This window comes from Sebastes fasciatus, chromosome 17, assembly GCF_043250625.1.
Source record: "Sebastes fasciatus isolate fSebFas1 chromosome 17, fSebFas1.pri, whole genome shotgun sequence".
In the NCBI taxonomy this organism is placed as follows: Eukaryota; Metazoa; Chordata; class Actinopteri; order Perciformes; family Sebastidae; genus Sebastes; species Sebastes fasciatus.
The window spans coordinates 2,519,631-2,541,873 of NC_133811.1; the positions used below are offsets into that span (position 1 = coordinate 2,519,631).

General features: G+C 42.0%; 1 protein-coding gene across 4 annotated transcripts in view; it reads right to left on the reverse strand.

The window, feature by feature from the left end:
• Window positions 1-22,243, reverse strand: part of macf1a (microtubule actin crosslinking factor 1a) — a 322,097-nt gene that overhangs the window by 13,498 nt on the left and 286,356 nt on the right. For 2 of the 4 annotated variants that reach the window (XM_074612659.1, XM_074612656.1), the window contains 20 exons: window positions 21,725-21,891; window positions 20,294-20,453; window positions 17,438-17,522; window positions 15,840-16,066; window positions 14,251-14,457; window positions 13,932-14,159; window positions 13,563-13,781; window positions 12,554-12,757; window positions 8,758-8,983; window positions 6,202-6,428; window positions 5,368-5,490; window positions 5,157-5,258; window positions 4,294-4,395; window positions 3,998-4,171; window positions 3,604-3,759; window positions 3,098-3,295; window positions 1,658-1,786; window positions 631-813; window positions 384-539; window positions 90-296 (listed from right to left, as the gene is read on the reverse strand). In XM_074612659.1, coding sequence (XP_074468760.1) covers window positions 90-296; window positions 384-539; window positions 631-813; window positions 1,658-1,786; window positions 3,098-3,295; window positions 3,604-3,759; window positions 3,998-4,171; window positions 4,294-4,395; window positions 5,157-5,258; window positions 5,368-5,490; window positions 6,202-6,428; window positions 8,758-8,983; window positions 12,554-12,757; window positions 13,563-13,781; window positions 13,932-14,159; window positions 14,251-14,457; window positions 15,840-16,066; window positions 17,438-17,522; window positions 20,294-20,453; window positions 21,725-21,891 — 3,480 coding nt within the window. Of the gene's footprint in view, window positions 1-89; window positions 297-383; window positions 540-630; window positions 814-1,657; window positions 1,787-3,097; window positions 3,296-3,603; window positions 3,760-3,997; window positions 4,172-4,293; window positions 4,396-5,156; window positions 5,259-5,367; window positions 5,491-6,201; window positions 6,429-8,757; window positions 9,001-12,553; window positions 12,758-13,562; window positions 13,782-13,931; window positions 14,160-14,250; window positions 14,458-15,839; window positions 16,067-17,437; window positions 17,523-18,489; window positions 18,817-20,293; window positions 20,454-21,724; window positions 21,892-22,243 lie in introns of all 4 variants that reach the window. The other 2 variants (XM_074612658.1, XM_074612655.1) reach the window with 2 other exon arrangements.

Here is a 22,243-nt window from a genome sequence, read left to right on the forward strand (position 1 = left end):
CGATTTTTAGGTTGTAGCGGGCTCCGTTTTAAAGCTAGAGTGAAGATACTGGCATCATATGACTAGAAAAACTAAGGTACTGCATTTACCTGCTTGGCGCGTTTGCGGGCCTCATCAAGGTGTCGGCCGCGGTCCAGTGACCTCTGGACCAGCTTGTCCCAGCGAGCCTGGACGCTGAGCAGCAGGTTTTTGATGAGAACAACGTCCTGCTTCATGCTGGCAAAGCGAAGCTGCGAGCCGGCCTTCTCCAGAGCAAGGACCTGCTCTCTGTGAGTGTTCACCTCGTTCACAAACACCTAGGAGTGCAGAACCAGATAGGGTACGATGTAATGACGGCCTAGGAGTCTTAACCATGTTTCTAGTAACCTAAGGATGTTCAGTACCTTGTGCTCATCAATCTGGAAGAGGACAGTGTCCAGTAAGAGGCTGGGGGGCTGGGCCATGTTCAGGGTCTGCTCGGCCTGGGTCAGCCAGTTGATGGTGTCCTGCAGAGAGGACTGGAAACCTGTTGCCAAGGAAACGGCCTCCTCCAGCTTTGCCTGGAAGATTCAGAGTTTAACGTTAAAAAATAAACCAATAAATCATCTGACGCCAGAGAGAAAAGCGTTTCTCCTCGTGTCGCAGTCTCACCCGGCGGTCGTCCATCTTGGTGTTGAAGCTGGCCCACTTGTTCTGCAGCATGGCCAGGTTCTGCTGGGTCTGGGTGGTGCCGGGTCCTGCTTCCTCCCCTCCACGAGCCAGCAGCATGGACTCCCCTTGATCCAGCAGGCGGTGGTACTGGTCTGCTCGCTGAGTCAGCTGGGTCTGAAGCTCCTGCAGACGGAGAAGATGCAAAATGTGAATTGATACTCTCTCGTGTCTCACCGGTCGGTTGAGAACAATGGAAGCTATTAAAGGTTCATAGTCGCCATACACTAAATATCTCTCTGTGTGAATAGAAGAGCATGTGAAAGTTAGTACTCAGAGCATCTGCTCCTTGCATCTCAACATCACTAAATTGTGTTGCATTTCCAAAAAGTTCTTCTTGCAACTTTAATGCCAAATGAAGCAGAAGTGCAGAAGAGACATAATTGGCGTAGATGGTTTACATCTATAAATTCTACCATCAGAGACTTTAAAGGTCCCATATTGTAAAAAGTGAGATTCTCTTGTCTTTTATATTATAAAGCAAGTTCAAGCTCTATATAAATACTGTTAAACTATCCAAATGCTCAATATACGGAGAAATACACACAGCTCGTATTCAGAAATTGTGCGTTTAAAACAAGCCGTTAGGATTTCTGTCCATTTGTGATGTCACAAATATACAATATTTAGACCATTACACAGTTTTAAATGTGAGTATTCTAAATGTGTCCCAGTTTGTTTCCTGTTGCAGTGGATGTAAATAACATAAGCTGACAGGAAGCAAACATGGACCCAAACTGTTGCCTAGCAACGCAATTCCGTTGCAAGTCCTATGAAATGCACTAAAACGGAGCGTTTCAGACAGAAGGTAAATACAGGTATATTCAGGCAGACAGTATGAGGAAAATTATATATAGTATAAACACAAAATACATGTATGAACCTGAAAATGAGCACGATGTGGGACCTTTAAGGTGTATCTATGTGTATTGTTTGATGAGCATAAAGGTGTATTGTGAGTCTCTGTTACCAGGTGTTGCTGTAGCTGCTCCCTGGCTGTTTCAGGGAGACCGCCTGTCGGCTTGGCGGCAGACAGCTGGCTCTCGGTCCTCCTCAGCCACTGGAGGAACTCCTCCAACTCGCCATGGAAACCTTCAGCCTGCACACAAACAGGTAAGGGGGGGGGGGAGAAATACGTATAAATGTATTATTATAGCTGTCACATTAAAGGTGCTTTCACACCTGTAGTTGGGTTCATTTGGTCCGGACCGACAGAACAAATGATACATTTTTGTTCTGGTCCGGTTCCTGTTCAAACTGACTTTTTACAAACGGACCAGAGGAGTAAACATGAAGTCATACATGACAGGTAACTCATTGATTGGACAGTTTTACTTCCGACATGTGTATTTATGTTATGCTCAGCTCACGAAAAGAAATAACAGATTTGAAGCATTATCAGTATTATTAGACTGCAAATGGACTGCATGTTCTGAATAATGACTAACAGGTAGAGACAGGACTGTACAAGGAGCCCCTCTGCGTGCTCCCAGATGACGGGGGGTGTGAACGGACACGCCATGCGTCTGTACAGTACTGATTTGAAGCTTATCACCGTGGGATTGCTGTCACACACTTCTTAATGGATCAGGGCCGGCTTAAGGCATAGACCAGGGGTCAGCAACCTTTACTATCAAAAGAGCCATTTTAGGCAAAAAAAACTAAATTTGAGCATTGTGATGAAGGTAACACAGTTTATAGTCTAAGTATATAGTATATAAGTCTAATGCAGTGAGGGACAAAGAGACAATGTACTACGGAGTATTAGAGCCACATTGAGGGAAAAAAAATCTGAGATTTCCAGAATAAAGTCAGAATATTACGAGAAAAAAGTCGTAATACTATAAAAATAAAGTCATAACTTTACAAGAAAAAAAGTCGTAATATTACGAGAATAGAGTCATAACTTTACGAGAAAAAAAGAAAATAACACGTAAAATTACTACTTCATAATATTTTGACTTTATTCTCATAATCTTACGACTTGTTTTCTCTGGATTCGGCTCAAAGTTAATTTCACAAACTTTTAGGGCATCATGATTTAAATGAGGGCTATTTATGTGTTCATACTGGGAAGTTGATTTACCTCTAAAAAATGATCCTCTGATTTTCAGACCTCTCTTTATACATCCACGGCCGCAGACTTATTGGCGTTTGCATTCCAAAATGACGGCAGCGCTACCGCAGCGCCATCTAGCAGCTGTTGTCAAAAAGCCTCTTTGCTTCTACATTCTTTCGTATCGATGTAGATAAACTACCACCACTACCACCACCATGCAGAAAATATGAAAGTGAACTCTCAGTGTGAAATATATAAAGACTCTTGATCAGTTCCAGTGTGTTTCCTTTCTTTTCTGTGATTGTGATTCAACAGAACTAAGATCTAACTGCGTCAGCTTCTCCTCAGTACCTGGTGCAGGGCGGCCTCCAGGAGCTTCTGCCGCTCCTGGGTCTTGAGCAGCATGCTCTCCCAGCTCTGGTTGAGCTGATCCAACTGGTCCCTCAGGTGGCTGGCCTCGTCGCCGGGAGACGACTCCAGCAGCTCGGCGCCGGCGCCGGCTACATTCTCCACAGTGGCGTGATGGGACAGAACGTCATTACGCAAAACCTGGGACACAGAGGAGGGAGAAAGAAATGAATTAAACCGAATCAGATTTGAATGTGGAGATGCAACAAGTTGCGAGAGCTGAACAGAAGGTCTCGGAGGGTTAAAATAACACAGGAGGCCAAGATTTATTGTGTGTGGCTCTCCAAACAGAAGAAAAGAAACCACATTAGGGGCTACAGGACAGCACAAAAGTATCACAGCAAATTCAGTTAAACGGTTGATTTACAATGTCAGTCTGACCAAGAAGAAGAAGTCACAAGATAAGGACACAGATTTTCTTTTTCAGTTTGTGATGAACGGAAACATACGTGGTGTTTAGCCAGCTCGATCTCGATGGCCTTGGGGTCGGAGCTGATTGGTCGTTGTGTGTCCAGGGTGGTGTGTGTGTGGTTCAGCCAGGCCTGCAGCTCAGACAGGGCATGCTGGAACTGACCCAGGGCCAGCAGGGCAGCCTCAAGCTTGTGCTGTGGTGGAGGAAAGACAGAAGTTCAGGCTCAAAAATAGGAACTCATATATTTGGACTGTAATGAAAAGCAGCATGCGATCCATCCGAGATGCCAACAAAGACAAACATCGCCAACTCCCGAAAGGAAACAGCGGGGCGAGAGCTGGAGGTCAGCTCCAGAGTAACGGCTCCCTGAAACAGCTTCTCTTACTCACTGATGTGGATTCTAACTCTTCGGCCACATGTGGTTCTGTTACCTGTCTGTGGGTGATTTTATCCCCCAGGTTTTCCCAGAGGTGTCGGAGCTCGGTCAGCGGCTCCTGGATCATGTCCCGGTCCGTCTGGTCCGACACCTTCTTCAACAGCAACTCCCCCTGGTGGCACAGCTTCTCCATGTCGATCTGCTGCTGGTAGACCTCCACCTTGTACTGCTGCTCAGGGTGAATGGAGGGATGAGAAGAGGAGAGAAGAGCAGCAGTTTGTTTTTCTTCATACATATCTGACCTTAGGTTATCTAAAAAATCAATTCCAGGAATGTGAATGTCTTGCCAACCTTGAGCTCTTCAATCTGCTGTTTGACCGTTCCCAGATCAGTTCCCACAGTCGACATGTCACACAGCTTGATCACCGCGTTGTCCAGGTAGTCGAACATAGACTGGAAATGATGCAGATAAAAACATAGCTTTCATCAACATCCACAGAATCACAGATACTACGAATAGAGTGCTGCAGGAATGAGTCCTAAAACCTGGACATGAGTCAGCATTTTAGCACCTCCGGTCCCCTCGTCTGGAAGTCAATGGGTTTTTATTTAGATGTCTGAAATAACACAACCTCAAGAGATTTTAAATTTTTTTTCTACAACATAAAATACGTCAGTAAATATCCCACTTGTGAATTTTGAAGCTTTTTTGTGTCTTAAAAAGGCGGTTGCTAACAAGTGGCTCAATGAGATGACTAAACGCCATCACGCCGACTCGTCCTCCTTTACAGCCTCGTTGTGTATACTAACACTCATGTGACCGTGGTGTAGTTTGTTTATAGCCTAACGTTAGATTTTTACTTCTGGCGATTGCATTTACACCTCAAAAATCATAAAAGTGGTGTTCATTAGTGGAGATTATCATACTGAACAAAACTTGTAATCATTAACGTGTGTTTGCCACAGAGCTGATTTTCTGCAATAATCCAAAACCCAATGGAACAATCCCATTGGCTTTGTGTCCAGGGAACCAGGGCGATGCTAACTTCCTGGTTGGCCAACAAAAACACATCATCCCTGGAGCACTCAATCACCATGTGCAATACAAGAATTTTGATTTGAAGTTTGTGCAAAGAGGACCCTAAAGAAGTAGCCCACAAACATGTGATTTGGCCCAGTTCACTGTAAACACAGAGTAACTCTGATGCACAGACCTGCAGCGCGTCCTGATACTGCACAGATGCCGTCATAGCCTCGTCCAGTCTCTCCATCCTCTCTCTCCACGTCCGGTTCAGGCCCTCCCAGGCAGCGTTCATCTGGACGAGACGGAGAGAGGAATCATGTTAGTGGGTCAACATGTAGAAGAGCTCTACACAAACTAAACAAAAACAAAAGAAGCAAATGAACTTGGTATTGACTCCTCACCTCATCAATGGTCTTCTTCACTTCAGGTTTCTCAGTTTCCCCACAGGCAAAGATGAGGTCAGCTCCGAGGGTCCTGACAAACTCCAGTTCCTCCCTCAGACCGTCCGTCTCAGCCTTAATGGCCTGGTGGAAGGACAGAGAGACAGTTGTTTAGATACTTTATAATAACCATTTTTAAATGCTAAATTGATAGTTAATTCAACTTTAGTTAATTTTAGCTATTTTACTGTTAAACAATGAAATTATAATGAATAATATTTACTAATTTTATCAATACTTTAACAGTTATATTAGTTAACTATTGTCAGTTTATTGTTGCACACATTATAACATTTTATATACTATATGAAGTATTTGTTAATAATTACCAAATGATTTGTAAAACATCTATAAACATTACATAGATAGATGGAACAGAAACCAATTATTAACCATTGACAAACTATTAACTATCTATCTATCTAAAATAATGTTTATAGATGCTTTACAAAGTATTTATTAACCATTTAACAAGGTATTATAATCATCGGTTGCATCTTTATAATAACCATCCAAATAATGTTAACGGGCAAATATTAACCATTAACCATATCTATGTAATGTTTATAGATGTTCTACGATTAAAGGTTTCCGAATCATTTAGTAATAATTAACAAATACTTATATATATATATATATATATATATATATATATATATATATATATATATAGTATATATAGTATATAAAATGTGATAATGTGTTCAACAATAAACTGTTAAAATAACAGAAATGATAGCGTTACTAATAATTAGTCAACATAATGATAATGTCCCTCCCTCACGTCCTCCGTACCTCAGCAGCCTCAATCTGTTGTTTGATGAGCGAGGGGTCCACGCCGGGGTCCTCCAGCTCCTTCACGATATCTTGGGAGTCTCGGAGCGTGCTCAGTAGCGCCGCCACGTCGGCCCAGAACTTCCCGGCCAGGTCCAAGACGTCGTTGAGCTTCCCCTCCCTCTCCTCGGCTCGCTGCCGGATCTCATCCCACAGGGAGCGCAAGCGCAGGAGACGGGTCCGAACGGCTGGAGGAGGAGAGAGGAGGAGAGAGGAGGAGGAGTTTAAACAGGCTGGCAGAGAAACGTTGGTGGGATCTCACTGGGAAATACTTCTTTATGTAATGTTAACAAGAGTAATAATAATGTTTTCCTTGTTTGAATTTTGCCATGTAGTGTCCAGTTTATTCTCTCATCAGTCCACTCCCACTATCGCTGCACAGTGGAGTCTTTCATTTTCCATGAAGCGTGGAGGGCTGAAGTTCTTCAGAGGGCAATATAACAGAGACGCATGTGTGTGTTTTGTCTCACCACGTGGTGACGTTGGGAGAAATATGCAGAGCTTCACTGCTGAATCTGGTCTGCCCACTGGCTCTGTGCCAGTAAAACAGTGACCAGTTGATTGTTCAGTCAGTAAAGGAGTTGGACAGGAGCCCAAAATAAGATTTTAATACTTTTCACCCAGATTACAGACGCCTGTTGTGTGTGTGCCTCTCTGCTCTGACCCAGTCTGTTTGGTTTGATTGTAATGTTTTGTACCAGTTATAGCAAGTATTACTCCCAAAGTGCTCCACAGACAGACTCAGGAAGTCCTTTGTCCCCCGAGCCATCAAACTGTACAACACCTCTCTGGGGAGGGAGGGGCGGGGGGACAAAGGAGGACGTCTGCAGGACAGTTAATGCACACAGGGCAGTTTAATAGACTGAGCTACTTTTTAATTCTGCACACCACCAACAGCTCTACTCTGCACCTTTATAGACCGGTTTGACTGTATTCTACCAATAATCTACAGCTTTATTCTGCACTTTAGTCCATTTAAAAAAAACTCTCTACCTCAGTTCTCTTCCCACATTATATTCCATATTTGACATTTCTTAATCCCCTGGTCTCGTCTGTATATCACCTATATTTCATTATCCAGCACTATATCACTTTTTGCACTATATTTACATTTTTAATAATCCCGTATCTCAGTTGTTACACTGCACTATATTCAGTTTTAACTGTTTTCTTCATCTCTTGATATTTTTATATCTGGTATATTTTTAGTATTTTGTATTTTGTACTACTAACTTTTTTACTGCCTTTTTACTAATATGTTTGCACTATGGAACTGTGATGCTGGAAACTTGAATTTCCCTCAGGATCAATAAAGTTACTATCTATCTATCTATCTATCTATCTATCTATCTATCTATCTATCTATCTATTTTCCATTTTAAATAAAAAAGCAACTATCAAAGGCATAGGAGTTGGCAGCAGTGTTTAGTTATTTAGCTGTTTTGCTGGTAGCCGTTTCCCCCTCTTTATCTGTTTGCTGCAAAAAAAGGGTGAACTTTTAATGAATGATTAAATGACCATACTCTTTTAACCCCCGAAACCTGCAGGAACGCTGGCAATCCCGACCAACTTTACTGTCTTACAGAGGCTGTATCAGGTTCAGTTTTAGAGCAGCTACAGTGGAGTTACTGGAATCATATGAAACAAAAAAACCTGAGGAATCCATCAGTACCAACCATGTCATACTAGCGGGAAGGAGGCCAAATAACGCTACAAACTTATGCTAAATCTTTGGTGAGGAAAAACTGTCATGGCCATTTTCAAAGGGGTCCCTTGACCTCTGACCTCCAGATATATGAATGAAAATGGGTTCTATGGGTACCCACGAGTCTCCCCTTTACAGACATGCCCACTTTATGATAATCACATGCAGTTTTTTGAATGCAGTATAAATCTGTTATTTTCGCAAAATGGTGTATTGAATATTTCTGCATACTGGGGTCCCCAACACAACACAAGTGCTCGCCATCCAGTGCTGAAAAATGCAATTCTTACAGAAATCTCAAAATGTCAAAACTTTTTGATACCAAATCAAAGCATGTCTTTTTCTATGGTGTTCTTCAAGGTCTTGGTGTCTTAATGTGGAATTTTGGAGGGAATATTGATCATTTTTGATCAATTCTCGAGTGGTAAAGAAATGGTTCAATTTAGCACCAAATCTGTGTAACAACCCAAAACTTGCAGCAACAACTTATGAGACATAATAGAGCATGGGGATGACCATCATATCCTTCTATCATAATGTTCTATACACTTTCACAATTTATTTTAATTAATGAATTAATTCATGTTTATTTCTAATGTATGATTAGAACAACTTGACACACAGTGCTGAGCTGCATCTCATATTGATCTTCAGGTTCCAGCTTTCAGATGATGTACACCACTTCTATGTGACATCTACTGTTGACCTGCTATCTCCCCCTATAGACCCCCTGTACAACAACAAACGGACTGTGTGGCTTGTCTGCCTGTATGTTATTTTGAATGTTACTTGTCCGTCAGACATATCCTCACCTTGAGCGGCGGGATCGTCGTGAGCAGCTCGCCCGATGAGCTCCTCTCCGCGGGCGCAGAGGGCAGAGAAGCTCGGCAGCAGTTTGTCCAGCTCCAGCCCCTGGGCTCGGTGCTCCGCCAGCTGCTCCCTTATCTTCTCCGTCTCTGCCGCCACCGGGGGAGGCTGCCGCAGCCGCTGGACCGCCCCCTCCAGGGTCTCCAACAGGGGGTCCATCTTGTCGTGAAACTGGGGACGGAAGGAGAGTCGAGAGAAAGTGTTATGAAGAGGAGAAGAGAGTGTGTTGAGGGGGCTGGGTTTGGGTTTCTGATAGCCAGGGGACATTTTGAAAGTGGGAAAATACTGAGATATTATGTGGGTGGTCAGCCATCTGTGGCAGACTGCATTCACTTGTTTTATTATTAATCTTGAAACAGATTTCAACAGGGGGATGTACAACAGCCGTACAGTTCTTCTACAATATTTAATATCTCAATATTGCACCTTCAGCATGTCATCCAGGCTGCCTAACTCAGATCTACCACACAACAGGGAGCTGCTAAGTTGATGGGCTTTTCTTTTATGTATCTGAGGGGAATCCGATTGCTTGATCACTGCATAACACAGCAAATCTCATCTCGCCACAAGGGACAGAGTGTTGTGATACAGAAGGACAGCTATGACTGGTTTCAAGGACACTAATCTAACCTGGTCTGAGACTAAAACAAGCACGTCTCAGGAAGCTTAATTCAAGGCTACAAACCTACACGAAAGGGACATTTCCTAACAGTTGTATTGTCACTCAGGGTTGGCACACACATGGTTTGGACCATTACGTAGGGCATATAAAGCTCAAGTGGAGATTTAACTGGAAAAATATCAAGCTCAAGAATTTAAAGCCTTTACCATTTCAGATAAACTGACTGCATGAATTATGACTTCATCTGACCAGATTAGTATTTGATTAGAACAACGGCATATTAGGGTCATTGTATGTAAAATAAATAAAATGATGGAGCCAGTTGGAGGGGAGGGGGAGGGGGTAGGTCAGTGTATCTTTTGGTCATTTGATTTTCCTTTCACAGAAGATGAGTGCTTATTTGATTTTCGTTTTAAAATACAAAAATTAAAATTGAAATACAAGATGTTTTTCTTTATCAGGGTCAAAAAGGGAAGAACTAAACTTAAAAAATGGGTTGATTTTCATTTTCTATTTCTAAAATAAAAAAATTAAATCACTAGAAGATAGAAACGAAAAAACACCAGTTTTTTCAAATTCTGCGACCGGAAGTTTCGTAAGAGTGTGTAAGAGCGTGTAAGAGTGCGTGAGAGGACGGTGCTGCTGTGTAACTGAAGGGGATGGACATGGATCAGTACGTCATTTTTTTAAACAATAAAAGAGTGTGTCTCAGGGAAGAAGACACGACTGCAGAAAAACTAACTTCGGTAAAGTGTGAAAGATATTGATAGATTCAAAGAGATGCTATAAAAATATTCAATAACCTCAGTCTTGTGCAGTGTAGTACCATCAATATTACTTCACACAAAATACTATACTAAATACTAAATAACTACTAAATACTACTGCTAAATATAATCAGGAAGAGTCCATTGATGTGTGATATGCAACTTCCGGGCGTTTTTTTCATATGCTGTCTTCTAGTGATTTTATTTTTTGTTTTTAGAAATAGAAAATGAAAATCAACCCATTTTCTAAGTTTAGTTCATCCCTTTTTGACCCTGATAAAGAAAAACGACTTGTATTTCAATTTCAATTTTTGTATGTTAAAATGAAGATCAAATAACCTCTCATTTTTTGTATTTCAATATCCTTCTGTGAAAGGACCAAAAGATACAGTGACCAGGTCAATACTCCAATAAAAAACTTAGAATTTAAAGTTGTACATTTACGAGAAAACAAATATGAAATTCTCTGAGATTTAACTCACAAATGTAGCGGTTGTCTGAATTTCATTGCACTTAAAGCAGTGTTCTTATAGTAACGATGCGAAGGTCCTGAAAGATACATTTATGTGTTGTCTTACAGGTTCTTTCTGTGTTCTTTTATGAACATAAATAAATACTGATATAATTCATATATTTTGCACTCGGCAGCTCACGTTACCGCAGTGTTTAACGGCGTTGTCTGTGGTGTTGATGAGGTTGATCCAACCTCCAACGTGAAGCGATGCGGTTCCTTGACAAAAAACACTATTTTTCAGAGTTTTTTTTCTCGTTAATTTGTGACTTTCTAATCTGATGGTTCAATGATTCGAGGGTTCAAGGGGCTAAAGGTTCTTTATTTGTCATATGCCAATTCCAGCAAAGCAGTCATCGGCAATGAAAATCTTTGGTGTCAGGTTCCTTCAACAATAAGCTCATAAAATATGTTTATATATAAAGGGAGAAATCACACAAGTAAATGTAAAAGCAAAATGATAAACTAAGGCATAAAATAGTGCAGTTAAAATAAATATGAACATAAGTAAATATAAAATAGTAATGTAATGGTAAATTTGCGATTAAGTTGATGACAGTATTTCTGATGGAAGGTAAACAGGATGTAGTATCTCAGAGAATATCAAGAGCTTTTTCTTGGAATATTGCCCCCCCCCCCCCCCCCCAAGCTCCGTAATTTAAAAAAAAAAACTCCTTTGGCCCTAATACGTCATCGTAGACAAGTATACAGTATGTACTAATATTACTAATTGCATAGATTCATATTTGAATAGTCGTCCAAATCATGTGGTGTAACATGCCTGAGTGGCGGTTTGAGTTCAGTGATCAGTCAGTGGTCTTACCTCTACCAGCTGGGTGATTGCAGTGAGCAGTGACGATGGAGAAAATGATGATGGTAGTGGTGGGGGGTGGGGGTGGGGGGGGGCAACACACACACACAGCACATCCACAATGAACGAGGGATGGGATGGTGGAGGGTTGCGAGGACGAAGGGGTGGACGTGATGATGACGGAGATTAAGGTTTAAAGGATGAGGGAGGAGAGACAAGGAGGTGGGTGGTTTAGGATGGAGGGAGGAGGGATGAAGTGCAGGTGGAGGAAGAGAGGGAGCGATACATGAATTGGTTTGATGGGGGGGGGGGTGGAGAAACAATATCATGAGTTAAACCAGAGACATGCACAGAGTACAAACTGTCAGGCAATATCGACGGCGGCATGATGTCTCATGAGATGAAGTGCAAAGAGAGAGTAAAATATCCGTGGCGATGACTAGCACTAAAAGACGACATGATGTGATAAGAGAAAAGTCTAAATGATACATTTTGTTATAGGTACATTTCTACCAAACACTGCTAGATGGATGTATTAGCTCTTACTAATAAAATATAAACTAAAGTTAAATTATACAAAACACAAAGTAAAGAAAGAAGTCTAGAAATCAAAATCAAACTTTCACTGAACTCGTGACTGTGCACGATAAATCCTCATTATCATTTCGTTCCAAGCAGCAGACGCAAACACAAACACAGAACTCATGCTGCTTCATAATCACATTGAGTCAGTCTGGGGGCTGCAGACGCCGTCTAACAAGCTGTAAACAGACCTGGGCCAAACGGCATTTACTCATTTGCTCCAATCTACAAATTCTTCACTCTGCACTGAGGCAAATGGGTGTGTGTCGTTTAGCTAATCAGGTCAATTCATGCACAAAATGTCATTTAACGTTCACTGAATTGACTTTCAAACTACTCCCGTCGAAGCCTTCTGGCTTTCTGGTACCCAAGTAGATTAAATAATAGAACTCATTAGACCCAGGTCTGCAGTTAAAACACCGTTAGCGATTAGTCCTCTGTGACGTACCTGTGCAGACTGGGACACTGCCTCGTCTAGGGTCGTTGCACGACCTTTGACCCCCTCTTTGATGGCCAGGTAACGTCTCTCGGCCTCGGTGCAGCGCCGCGTCACCGTGGCCCCCTCCTGGAGGCTGAGCTCGGCCAGCCGGGGTCCGATCTTCAGCAGCTTGTCGATGTGGGGCTTGTGCTCTGCGATCGACTCCCTGATCAGCTGGAGGCGGCAAAAGGAAATGAAGAAAGTGTAAAAATGAGGGCTGTCAGGCGATTCAAATATTTAATCGCGATTCATTGCATGATTGTCCGTAGTTAATTGCGATTAATCACAACTTAGTGATAAAAATGTACCTTAAAGGGAGATTTGTCAAGTATTTAATACTCTTATCAATATTGGAAATATGCTGCTTTATATATATTTATTATTGGAAATCAATTACCAACACAAAACAATGACAGATATTGTCCAGAAACCCTCACAGGTACTGCATTTAGCATAAAACAATATGCTCCAATCATAACATGGCAAACTGCAGCCCAACAGGCAACAACAGCTGTCAGTGTGTCAGTGTGCTGACTTGACTATGACTTGCCCCAAACTGCATGTGATTATCATAAAGTGGGCATGTCTGTAAAGGGGAGACTCGTGGGTACCCAGAGAACCCATTTACATTCACTGATCTGGAGGTCAGAGGTCAAGGGACCCCTTTGAAGATGGCCATGACAGTTTTTCTTCGCCAAAATTTAGCTTAAGTTTCTGAGCGTTATTTAGCCTCCTTTGCAACAAGCTAGTATGACATGGTTGGTATCGATGGATTTCTATATAGTTGAGATGGCTGTTCTAGTTTCATATGATGCCAGTATCTTCACTCTGGCTTTAAAACTGAGCCTGCTACAACCTCAAAATCGCAAGTTGCGTTATTATCGCGTTAACTTTGACAGCCCTAGTAAATATTAATAAATAAATATACACATTTTAGTTGGAAAGATGAAAGGAAAAAACATTCTATATCCTCGCTCACCCTCATCTGGTCCTGTTGCAGCCGGAGAGCGTCCGTGTCGATGGCTGGCGGCGGCAGCTGGGTGATGAGGGTTTCGGTCTCGCCCAGCCATGGCTCCAGTTCCTCGTAGGTCTCCCAGAACCGAGCGACTAAAACCTGGGCCTGCTCCAGGGCTGAGAAGCGCTCACTGTGGCTCTGGCTCACCGCATCGTAACGATCGCTGAGAGAATCCGTCTTCACCTGAAGAAGAAGAGGAAAGATGAAGACATGAAGATATTAGTGATGTTGCTGCATCGTGTACCTCCCTTTCTATTCTCACTCAATCCATCCCTTCCCCCTGTCACTGATGAATGTAAGTCTCTTCTTCTAAATCCTCCGTCAGTGACTCACTATCAGTGCGTCTTTCTGGGTGTCGCTGCAGGTTTCCAGGATGTCGTCTCTGGTGCTGAGCAGCTGATCCACGGTGTCTTTGTGTCGGATGATGTCGATGTTGAAGGCTCTCTGCACTTGCATCTGGGCCACCGTCACGTCAGGCTCCAGGCTCAGGGGCCCCAGAGACGCCAATTTACGCTCCGTCTCCCTGACCCAGGCCTGCTCTGCATCCACCGCCTCCTCGTACTGAAATGAGGAGTTTTAAGCAGGTTTTAAGACTAATCTAATGGCTCAACAGCAATTCATGTTTACACATTTAAAAACCGCTTTGCAGTACCTGTTGTGACCTCTGGATGGCAGCTTGTACCAGCTGCACCCGCTGAGTGATGGTTTCATCAGACTGGCGGTAGCGCTGGTTGGCGTCGGCGACCAGACGGTCCAGGCCCTCGCGGGCCCGCCATGGCACCAGATCCAGCAGGGCGTTGCCCACCTCGTTCACCGTGTCCAGCACCAGCCGCTTCTCTGCCGACACTTTCTTCAGCTCCTGTAAATATGAAAGTGAAGGATTAGTTTTACAAAGCAAAAGCTGCAACAAGTGAGAAAGACATGCTTAAATAAGGACTAAACGTGAAAAAACGTGACTAAACGGCACCCGGTGTATCACAAAGTGTTTTCTGCTGCGTTACTTGTGGCAAACTGGAAGCATATTAAATGGAAGCTGAAAATGTCATTGTAGAGTGAAAGAACTGGAAAACAGCAACACATTACATGGCAATAATTTTCAATAGCTTTTACAAACTGTTATTGAGTTCCAAGAAATCAATGTTACTATGGTAACTCGACCGCGGGTGGGTTGTTATTGGAACGGCTGCAAATGTCATTACAGACTGGAGCTGTCACCAAATGACTTGTTCTGTTCAAATAATATTATTTATTCTATTATGGGAAAAAAATCATCTTTTACATGTGGATGATTAAAGTTTTATCAAAAAAACACATCGGTTACGTACAGTCACTCAAGAGCCCCGTCAATCATTAAAGTAAAGCAGGAGTTACTTGTTTCAAATGGCTGAAACAAAACGAAATAATGCAAAAGAAGAACTGCATCTTCACCATAAAAAGAACTCCTTTTTAACACAAATCCATGAAATGTACGAGGGAACTGATTCAATGGATAGATATGGATTCTTATTCTGTTGTTACAAACACGCGTTTTGAACGAAGTGACTCACAGCCAGAGTTAATAATAATATACCAGGAAGCAATGAATGTTGTGTGAAATAGTGAAACATATAAACCATCACATGCAAATACTGTCACTGCTGTAATTAAACTGCCTGCAAAAAGCTGAACGGTTTAACGGTGTATTATAAAGACACAAAGGAGTTGCTGCTGCAGAAGAAAAGTCCAACATGTCCGAAAAAAGTCTGAAAAAAGTCTGAAAAATGTCCAATAACAGGCCGAAGAAAAGTCCAACATATGTCCGAAAACAGTCTAAAAAAAGTGAGAAAAAAGGGTCGAAAAATGTCCAAAAGGCAGAAAATGTCCAAAAACAGGTTCAAGAAAGGTAGAAGAAAATTCCAACATATATCTGAAAAAAGTCTGAAAAAAAGAAAAGAAAAATGTCCTAAAAAAGTCTGAAAAATGGCCAAAAACAGGCCAAAGAAAAGTCCAACATGTCCGAAAAAGGTCTGAAACAATTCTGAAAAAAAGTCTGAAAAATCTGACATATGTCTGAAAAATATCTGTAAAAAGGCAGAACAAAAGTCAGACAAACAGCTGAAAAATATCAGAAAAATGTCCGAAAAATGTCCAAAAAAGTTTCTAATGAAGATGTTCTTTACAGTGTCTATTGTAGAAAAAAAAAATCTAAGTTCTTCAAAATACTTTGAAAATAAATGGATATCTATCTCGTACTCCACCCACCTTCTGTCTTTCCTGGTAGGCGGGCGTGGCGTCGGGCTCCACGTTGTTGAGCTCCGCCTCCACGCCGTCCAGCCACTGGTTAATGTCGTCGTGGGCGCTGGCGAATCGCGTGGCCAACTGCAGGGCCTGCTCCAGGGTGCGGAGGGCCTTGCTGCTGCTGGCCGTCATCTCAGCGTAGCGAGACTTGATGCCGTCCAGCTTCTCCTGGATCAGGAGAACTTCCTCACCTGCAGGAGGACAAGCAGGTCTGGTTCATGAACTGTCCTGATGCTGTCATAAAGCTCATTGGTGTGAGCGGCAGCCACAGTGAGGTACATTTTTTCGGAATTGTGTGCTGTATTTAGAGTCAACTATTGAAACACGTCAAGTCAAATTCCTTCCTATGTGTAAACTTACATATGGGTCTTAATTCTTAATTATCTCATAAAATTCACCATTACAAACATCTCACAGCGCCCTCATGTTGACAACTCTGCGTACCTCTCACGGCCACAACATTTGCCTAAACTAGAATCACCGCCTCGTGGTTGTACGCCTCCACTAAACCAGTCAGGTTGCAGTTTACATCCATGTCTGTCCAAAATGTCATCACTTTATCATTCTATACTGTTAGACATTTGTCCAAAATCTAAATCAGTTCATCCTCAAGTCCAAGCGGATGTTTGTACCAGATGTAATGAAACTCCCTCCAGGCGTTCCTGAGATATTGTGTTCATGAGAATGGGACGGACGGACGGACGGACGGACAACCCAAATACGTACTCCGGCCACGACTCTCGTCAGCGCAGAGGCGTAGAAAGTGTATTCACGAGGTAGACCAACAATTAAGTTTTTTCTTTTTTTCTATTAACTTATTTGTTTATTTAATTTATTAATATTACTTTATTTTCTTTGTATTAATATTAATACATTTAAAAAAAAATGTATTATTCAATTTTTTCTTTATTCTTCTTCTTCTTCTTTTTTTAATTTGATTTCAATTTTGAATGCTGAAGTTGTTTTCCCTAGTGTACTTATTGTGTTCGTCTCTAAGCTGAACTACTTCAAAAATTGGTTTATAAACTATAGTAATTATGAACTGTAAATTGCATATATGAAAACAACCTCGAAAAAAGGGAAAAAATAAAGTATGACAAAAAACAAACAATGAATCGGCTAACAGTACTATCAGTCAGCATGGCTAATATCATGAGAAGAGAGATGCAAACCAGATGTTACAGTTTGGTTCACCGCTGATGTCAAAATGTGTGGTTTGGATGTAGATCTACACCAACTACAGGAAAACTGTTTCAGTTTATTTCTAGTGTGATTCTCTCACTAATCTTCATAACATAAGATTCAGAATATTGTAGGGCTGTCAAAGTTAACACCATAATAATGCGTAAACTCAAATTTGTTTTTAACGCCACTAATTTCTTTAACGCAACTTGCAATTTTTTGGTTGTAGCGGCTCAGTTTTAAAGCTAGAGTGAAGATACTGGTATCATATGAATCTAGAAAACCTAAAGAATCCATCAGTACCAACCATGCTCCAAACTTCCACTCAAAGAGGAATTCAGGTTAGGAAAAGATGAAGAAGATGAGGAGTGTGAGATTACCTGTGGTCTGTTTGAGTAAGGCTTGTCCATTCTTGATGGCCTGGTCCACTGTCTTCTTCCTGCTTACTATCTCTTCATTTAGAGACTGAGGGGACAATGAGAGTGAGAGTTAACCTCTAGTACAGGAGTCAGCAAGCTCTACTATCTAAAGAGACATTTTAGGCAAAAAAATAATAATAAATCTGTCTGGAGCCGCAAAACATTTGATCATTGTGATGAAGGTAACACAGTTTATAGTCTACGTATATAGTATATAAGTCTAATGCAGTGAGGACCAAAGAGACAATGTACGACGGAGTATTAGGGCCACACTGAGGGGAAAACAAATCGGAGATTTCCAGAATAAAGTTGTAATATTACGAGAAAAAAGTCGTAACTTTACGAGAAGAAAAGTCGTAATATAACGAGAATAAAGTCATAACTTTATGAGAAATACAGAAAATAACATGTAAAATTACTACTTTATAATATGATGACTTTATTAACATATTATTACGACTTTTTATCTCGTAAATCTATGACTTTATTCTCGTAATCTCAGATTTTCTTTTTTTCCCCCCAATACTTTTTCCTAATACTTCGTTGTACCATAGACCTTCTACAATGATAAATAAAAATGAAAATGTAAACAAAAAAACAGTTATTCATTTCCATTTTTAAAAATCCACAGAGAGCTACTGGAGAGGGGCTGAAGAGCCACAGGTTGCTGACCCCTGCTCTAGTACATGAAAGACATTTTGCTCCTCGGCTCCAAGAATAAAATCTAAAATACAGCGTGCTTCCTTTAATTAACTGTTCAAAAAGAGTTTTTTGTGCTAGTGAAGAAAATGATAACATAACAAAGGTACTGAAGGAAATTCTGATGTAAATTCTGTCATGATCCAAGTCACACAGTGTGTGTTCCTGATTTACCGTTATATCATACTGTATATAATGTTTAATTTCATGTATATTATTACAGTTCTACATGTATACTGAAGCACTTTCCCTAATAAATGTACTAACTACTGATCTCAGCCAATGTGTCACTCGGTGCGTTGATGAAGTCGTACCAGAGTGTGTTTGTGCTGCTCGGCCAGCAGCTGATGCTGGTAGCTCTGGACGGAGACCTGCCCCAGCCTCTGAGCCACCTCCGCCAGCCAGTTCAGCACCTCCACCTCATCCTCCCCAAACAGCTGAGCATTAGCCAGCGCCTGCTCCAGCATACCCGCTCGCCTGGAGCACCAATCGGTGAGCTCCGAGTGACCCGACCTCACCGCCCCGACGCGCTCGCTCAGCCAGTTGCGGTCGGCCGCGCAGCTGAGCGGGGTCAGCGATTGGCTGAGGGACTCGAGGCGGCCGACCTCAGCTTCGTGTGAGGTCACGTCCTCTTGGACTGCCTGGGAGATGTGTGTTTGTGTGTGTGTGTGTGTGTGTATGTAGGGAGGTGAGATAAGAACAGCAAAACAACAGAAAAACAGATGGATAAAAACTCAAAATATGAGCATGCAAATGAAAAATCATAGAATAACAGGAAATCATAAACATCAATGAATGAATGAGTAGAATGACTTAAACTTGACAACTGAAATGCAAACTAAAAACTCAACTGAGCATGAATGAAAGGAGGAATGAGCTGTTGAAGTGTGTTTGGGTTGTGAATGATTGCTTTGTGGATCTCGTGCCTCGAGCTTCCTCTAACAGCATCTCTCCATTGAGTTACACCGGATTAGATTGAGTGTAGGGGCATTTTATCAACACTGCTGACTGCATCGGTGTTTGCTACAGTTCAAACAAGGGGGGGGGGGCTGCACCACAATGCTAACAATATTTAAAGGTCCCATATCGTTCTTATTTTCAGGTTCATACATGTATTTTGTGTTTCTACTAGAAAATGTTTACATGATGTAATGTTAAAAGAAACACTTTATTTTCCTCATACTGTCTGTCTGAATATACCTGCATTCACCCTCTGTCTGAAACGCTCCGTTTTAGTGCATTTAAATGGAATTGCGTTGCTAGGCAACAGCTTGGGTCCATGTTTTACTTCCTGTCAGCTGATGTTATTCACATACACTGCAACAGGAAATAAACTGGGACACATTTAGAATGTTTATTTTTAAAACCGTGTAATGATCTAAATCACAAATAGACATTATAGACTATAGTGGTTATTTGCATAAAACACATGATTACATTTGAACACATCATGATAAAGCTGTAATTTACCTTCGCCCAACACAATTTTTTTTACTGAATAGAGCAGAATTGAACGCATCATAATGTAACTCAATAGAACCTCTGTTAACTTTAGTTGTAAGCTCCTTTATTTGGCCCAGCAGGACTGTGCTTCCCACCGGCTGCTAACAGCTAATGTTAAATAGCTCTCCTCCTGACGATTTCATCAAGGATTTGTTGTTCACAGTGTCGCGTTATCAAGGAAAAAATATGGTTGTTGAGTGTTTTTGTTTTCTCCGCCTCGGCTCTGGTCCAAAACAAACGTGTGTACGGCGTTACGTCATTGTGCGTGCGGAACTGTCGGAAAGCATCAATGAGAGAAATCAATAGTCACGGTGGGATGTGACTCCAAAGAATCGGACAACTAGGAACCTTTTCAACAGGAACCGATTCTCCATTCCCTTCCCTAGTCTTTGCCCTGGATGTCCTGACGATTTTACCCGCCACTGCCAACAATTTACCCACATTTACCCGGGTGCTAATTTCAGACCCTGTCAGCCAGTATTTTCTGGGTTAGGGGACTGTGTGCATTTTGAACCTTTGTTAATCCCTTTGGGATTCAGCCTCCTGCTCATTGACACACATACAAATCAAACTTTGTGACCCTTTCCTGAGGCGGGGGGGTCTCTGTGACGGTACCTTGTGCTTAACGATCTGCTGGCTGATCTTGGCCGTTTGGGTTCCCATGGGCTCGGCGGAGCTCGTGCGTCTCTCGGTGGCGCTCAGCCATTCTCCCAGCGGCTCCAGGGCTTCATGGAACTGAAGAGCCAAAACCTGCAGCTCCTCCAACTGCCTCTGTCTGAAGGACGGGAGAGGGAGGGGTGACATAGATACCAAGACATGATGAGGAGGAGGAGGAGGAGATTTTATTGGTATTTTATTGCTTTCACAGGGTTTTTTGCTGCACTTGGACCTGATTTTGTGTCTTACAGCTGTCGTCTTCTTTACAAACAGTTTATTAAATGTTGATGACATTTTTATGATATGTTAGTAAGTTTTAAAGAATTTCATAAACAGATAAAATGACTTTTCTCGTGTGTGTGTGTGTGTGTGTGTGTGTGTGTGTGTGTGTGTGCGTGCTTAGGCTTACTATATTTATGTTGTTAGTGTTCACACTAGACAGTGTAATAAGTTCCAGGCATCATGCCTTACAGAAAGTTGTGAGGCATGAATGTTTTATGACTGTATTATGACGTTACATTACACGGAGATCGTCCGACTGAGATATCGAACCTCTTCGCTGTGCTTTGCGAGCATGAATTTGTTTTCCCCCAAAGAATAGTGTCTTTCCCCAGTGAACAGACGATCTGCTGAAATGACTCGCAGACCACAGAGACCAAAAGTAATGATACTTTTCCTTCTTTAAGTACGGTGGTGCTCATCAGAGCCACACACGGATGAGACAAGAAAACAGGAAATAACCACAAGATAACATGCTGCTGAGGAACACCACCGATTACTCTCCCCAACCACAGATTTAGCTTTCTGTGATATTATCTGCGTTGGCTTTTTGGAGGATAAAACGGACAGAATTGATCATTTTGAAGTGTCGACAATCATTGAGAGACACAGAACTGGAAGTCAGGAGTGCCAGGATGACCATAAGAGAGCAATATGATGCCTTAGTAGGGCTGTGTATTGGCAAGAATCTGGTGATACGATACGTATCATGATATAGGGCTAAGGATTCAATATATTGTGATATATTAATAAACTGTAGGCAAGGTGATATATTGAGATAATTTTCAAATTTAATTTCAGGGAAAATATCATTAAGACACATCATATGTATAAAATCGGAGTAAAAAAAAGTCCCATTTGGACTCATTGGATCCACAAGAGTCTCAGCTTTACAGTGATACCCAATTATTCAATTCAAGAACTGCATTTTGGAGAATCGATACAGTATCGCAAAGCATAATATAGCGATACTCATGTATTGATATTTTCTTACATCCCCTATACCTCAGTATTGATTGCTTTTCTTTTCTCACTTCACAGGGAAGTCAGCGTATACCCACACCCCCACCCCCCCTGCAGCGCCCCGTCTGTACTGTAGAGGAGACGTACCTGCCGCCGGCCTTGTCCAGCAGGTCATTCCATCTCTCTGCCAGTTCCTGGAGCTGGGTCTGAATCTTCTCCCTGTCCTGAGTGTCCGCCGTGGCTGCGATCCTCTCTCCCTCGGCGCGGATCATCTGCACCGTCGGCAGGCGGTCGTCTAACAATCTTTGGAGCAGCTGGAGGAAGAGAAACGCACACAGTTATCAAACTATAAAGCAAAGGGTCTCTGTCTGTCTGTCTGTCTGTCTGTCTGTGTGTCCTTTGCATATCTCCAGAACAGTTTATCTGATCTACTTCACAATTTGCGGGTGTATCGCTGAGGACTCGAGGATGTGCAGCATCGAAGTTGGTGCAATATGTGACACCAATATTAATAAACTTTAAAGGGACTGTTTGTAACTTCTTACACGTATAAATCATTGCGGGTCGGTTTCCCATGCACGCTCGCGTGTGTCTACGCTGTTCAGACAAGACTCCAACACAAACTACAATGAAGCACCAAAACCTCTTGGTTGTATCTAGTGAAGC